The 3981-nt window shown below is 45.1% G+C and overlaps 1 protein-coding gene across 1 annotated transcript; it reads right to left on the bottom strand.

Moving 5' to 3' along the window:
* Positions 1–380: 380 nt before the first annotated feature.
* Positions 381–1291, bottom strand: TMEM174 (transmembrane protein 174; the record flags this gene model as incomplete). The annotated part of the gene is made up of 2 exons (XM_081299583.1): positions 381–483; positions 666–1291. 2 exons carry the CDS (start codon positions 1289–1291, stop codon positions 381–383), a joined length of 729 nt encoding a protein of 242 aa, XP_081155709.1.
* Positions 1292–3981: the final 2690 nt, after the last annotated feature.

The raw sequence follows: 3981 nt of genomic DNA, 5'->3' as shown, positions 1-3981 counted from the left end.
CCCACCCCACTCGCACCCCCGTGGAAGCTCCCTGAGAAGCAGTGATTGTCTCAGAAGCAGTGATTTTTATCCTTGGCTGCAGGAGTTAAAACTGAGACACCAATGCCTTTGCATAGGGAAAGGGGGAGGGGAGCAGGTGAAATCCCTGGAGATCTTACACAGAGAGGTACTCACCTGAGAGGATTTGAAACTGTACTAAAGGGGAACTTTCCCGGGCCATCGTAATCTTTACCAGCCTGAAACATTTAACTTCCCACCTTGAATGTCAGGCTGCCTAGGCTGCTCTGCTGCCTAATTTCTGAAGGTCACAGCACAGAACACGCCAGTTGTCAGGTCACAATAATTCAAATACTTATTCCCTTATCATGATAGTCTAGCCTCTAGCGGGGGAGAGTGTATATTTCCTCATAGGGTGGAGGTGAGAAGCCCGCACAGTCCCCTTCCAGCTGTGTGTCTTCTAGCTGGTCAGCGTCAGGGCTGCGTCTGAAATGTGACAGAAAACACAGATGTGTTACAGCCCAGGACCCTACTCACAGAACTAGTGCTGCCACCCTGAGCAGCAGAGGACAGACTGTAGTCCCCACCCCTGCCTTATAGACCAGATGCAGCTGTAGATCCTGAGCGTGACAGGTGGGAGAGGGCCATCCCCAATACGCACCCCATACCTGTCATTTCCACCATCCACGAAAGAAGGGCAGTCCTCGCCCTGCACAAACGCAGCATTGTCTTGAGGGTAGATGGTGTAGTACTGAGGGGGACTTGGCATGGTGGCAGTTGCTCCTCCAGAGGGTATGAGACCACAGGGGTTCACCACAGGCTGCAGGTAGGAGGTGTTCATCCCCATCGGCTCCTGAGAACTGTAAGGAGGAGGGATATACTGCACCACAGTGGCCCCGTGGAAGGTGATGGGTTGGTTGATGCCGGTGAAAACAAAGGATTGTCCTCCTGATGTCTGTTCCGAGTCCAGGACCCTTTCCTCACTTTCTTTGCACAACTGGCAAGAGAGCATTTTGAATTTGCACACAGCAATGAGGACGAACGTCACCCCGACTGACAGCAGGATGGGCCCAAGAAGCTGGGTCCATTCAAAATGGGAGACGCCTTGGTATTTGATCCAGCCCATGACGGTGAACGTGATCCCCACTAGTCCCAGAAAGATGCCTGAGAAGAGTAAGGTGGCCCCTGCCTTGTCGTCGTCGGACACCTGGATGTCAGCGGTACTGGGTGTGTAAGGAGTGACCGAAAACACATTGAGAGGGAAGTCCTCCAAGCGGCTGCTGCCGTGCTCCATGGTCCCTCACGCAAGGTCCCTGCTTCTCAGAGGGGAAAGGGATTGTGAAAGCCGAGGAATCGCAGGTTCAGATTAGTTATAGGAGAACTTTGGGCTTCTGTGGTTAACAGAGTATAACACGCTGAGGGCTGAACTTTGTTTAGAAGAATAAAGGTCTGAGAAATGAAGCCTGAAATTTTGTCATAAATCACCAGCAAGTGGAGGTCTGTGTTTTGCAAGCCAATGACGAGCTCTCTCTCTCGGGTTCACATTCATTCATTCACTCATTCAGAAGACACTTCTCAAGCTGCCCTTAGGCCTGGAGGTGCTCTTCTAGAACCAGACAAGTTATTGCTACAAGCCCTGTTTTTGACCTCCCAAAGCCAGGTTTGTAGAAATGGCAAAGCTGCCTCCAGGGGACCCTTGATGTATCCATCACAGGTTCTGGGAGCCTAACCGAGCTTTGCTACTGAATCAACTGGTTACAAATAGGTGGACACTATTTCTTGGCTGTATGTGTATTCCCAGCCACTTTAGAAATCTCTAGTCATGATGTATTTGTCATAATCCATTTTCTGTTGCTATAATAGAATACAATGTGCTGGGTGATTTATAAAGAACAGGAGTTTATTTCTCACAATTGCAGAGGCTGGCAAGTCCAATACTAAGGTGCTAGTATCTGATGAGGGTCTTCTCTCTTCATAACATGACAGAAGGCATCTTGTGGTAAGAGCTCAAGAATGTATCAGCTCAGGTCTCTCTTCCTCTTGTTATTTATTTATTTATTTATTTATTTATTTATTTATTTATTTATTTATTATTTGTTTATTTATGGGAGGGGACTCATTCAAATCATAGCAATACTTAAAACTTCATTAACAGAGTTACAAAGCTCTGAGGTCCTGTTCTTTCCTGGCTGGACCATGTGCCTTTTTCCCCCCATTTTTTATTACCTTTTTATTTTATTTATTTATATGTGGTGCTGAGGATCGAACTCAGCAACTTGCAGATGCTAGGCAAGTGCTCTACCGCTGAGCCACAACCCCAGCCCCACCCCCATGTGCCTTTTGCTTTGCATGTTTGGGAAGTAACTCCAGCTGAGGGAGAGGGAAGATCCACAGGAAAGCTTTCTATATGCCACATCACTGGTAGAGGCTGCATGAGCATCAGAGGTGAAAGTGACATAGTGTAGCGGGGACACATGCTTAGGGTCTTCCCTCCAGGTGGCTCCCCAGTTTCTGGTCTCCAAGGTGAGACAAACAGCTGCCTTTTTGAGCCTTCTATGTTTTGTTCCCAAACCCAAGCTGATTTAGAGAAGGCAGCATGCTCTTCAGGGACATTACCTGTCATTCATGACTGCAGAGCTTCCAAATGACCTGTGAACTTCGTCCTCCACAGAATTGTGACTGTGGCCTTCTTTCTTTCCTGGATTTTGTCCAAGAAGATGTTTCTCTTTGGTGGTTAAATATTACATCTGCTTCCTCTCATAGAATGAGAGAGCTGTGTCCTTGCCCAAGGCAGGGCTTCCTCAACTTCCTTTGATAACAAAAATCATCTTTTTTTTTTTTAATTGGCACTGGATATTGACCCCAGGAGCATTCTACATCTGAGCTTCATCCCCAGCCCCCTTTTCACTTTCTTTTTATTTTTAAATATTATTTTGAGACAGGGGCTTACTTTCTAAATTGACAAGGATGACCTCAAACTTGCAATCCTCCTGCCTCAGCCTTTTGAGTAGCCGAGATTATGGGCATGTGCCACAGTACCCAGCTCTGGGACTGCTTTGTTAAAAGGCATAGTCTGAACTCCTGACAAAACCAAAATATCCAAAAGAACCAAAATATTCAAGGAAGATGGTCAGTAAGTGACCCATGTGACTATTATCATTAGGGAATCTTGGGAAACCCTACCCCAAGTTAATCCCCAATACTACTAGGTGACCAGGGACTGTTTTCCCCACCATAATGCCTCTCTTTGCTACAGGATAAGGCTTGTCATCTCTAGTTTCACTGCCAAATAGATGGAAAAGCAAGCAGGTGACCCTCATCTGTCTCCCAGTGTGCCCTCAAGCAGCAAGGCTTGAGTGGGCTTGCCAGGGATGGGCTGCCCCTTCCCACCCAGCTGCATAGGAGAGCAAGGCAAGCCAACTTTTCTCCTTAATCAAAAAGATTCTGGCCAGCTGGACTGACATTCTTTCCAGGCTTTTAACTCCCAAGTTAAACATATATATATATGTATGTATGTATGTATGTATATATATATATATATATATATATATATATATATACACACACATATATATATACACATATATATATATTTTTTTTTAATTATATGTTTAATTTATAATGTAATGGCAAATGTCCTTGATGTTTATAAAAAAAAAAGAGCTATGGTCAGGACCTCAAACTATGAAAATATCTGCATTCATTATTATCTGATCAAGTACTGGGCCTACTTTGCAGAAAATGACATGGTCCTGGAAAGCTGTCCCATTGGAGATGGGCTCCTCTCCATCTCCAGCTGCAGCAGTTGTGGATCAAAGGGATTAGAGACAAAGTGACATTCCTGAAGATGCAGTTACAATGACAAATGAAAACTAGCCAGCTAAAAATAAGTACTCAGAAGAAACATCTAAGGCTGATGAATGGTCATCTAGCAAATTAGTCATTCTGCAAGTTGACCTAGATCCATTTTACATAAATAAATAA

This window comes from Spermophilus citellus (assembly GCF_964194105.1).
Source record: "Spermophilus citellus genome assembly, chromosome: 1".
Lineage (NCBI taxonomy): Eukaryota > Metazoa > Chordata > Mammalia > Rodentia > Sciuridae > Spermophilus > Spermophilus citellus.
This window is presented reverse-complemented; position numbering and strand designations above follow the sequence as displayed.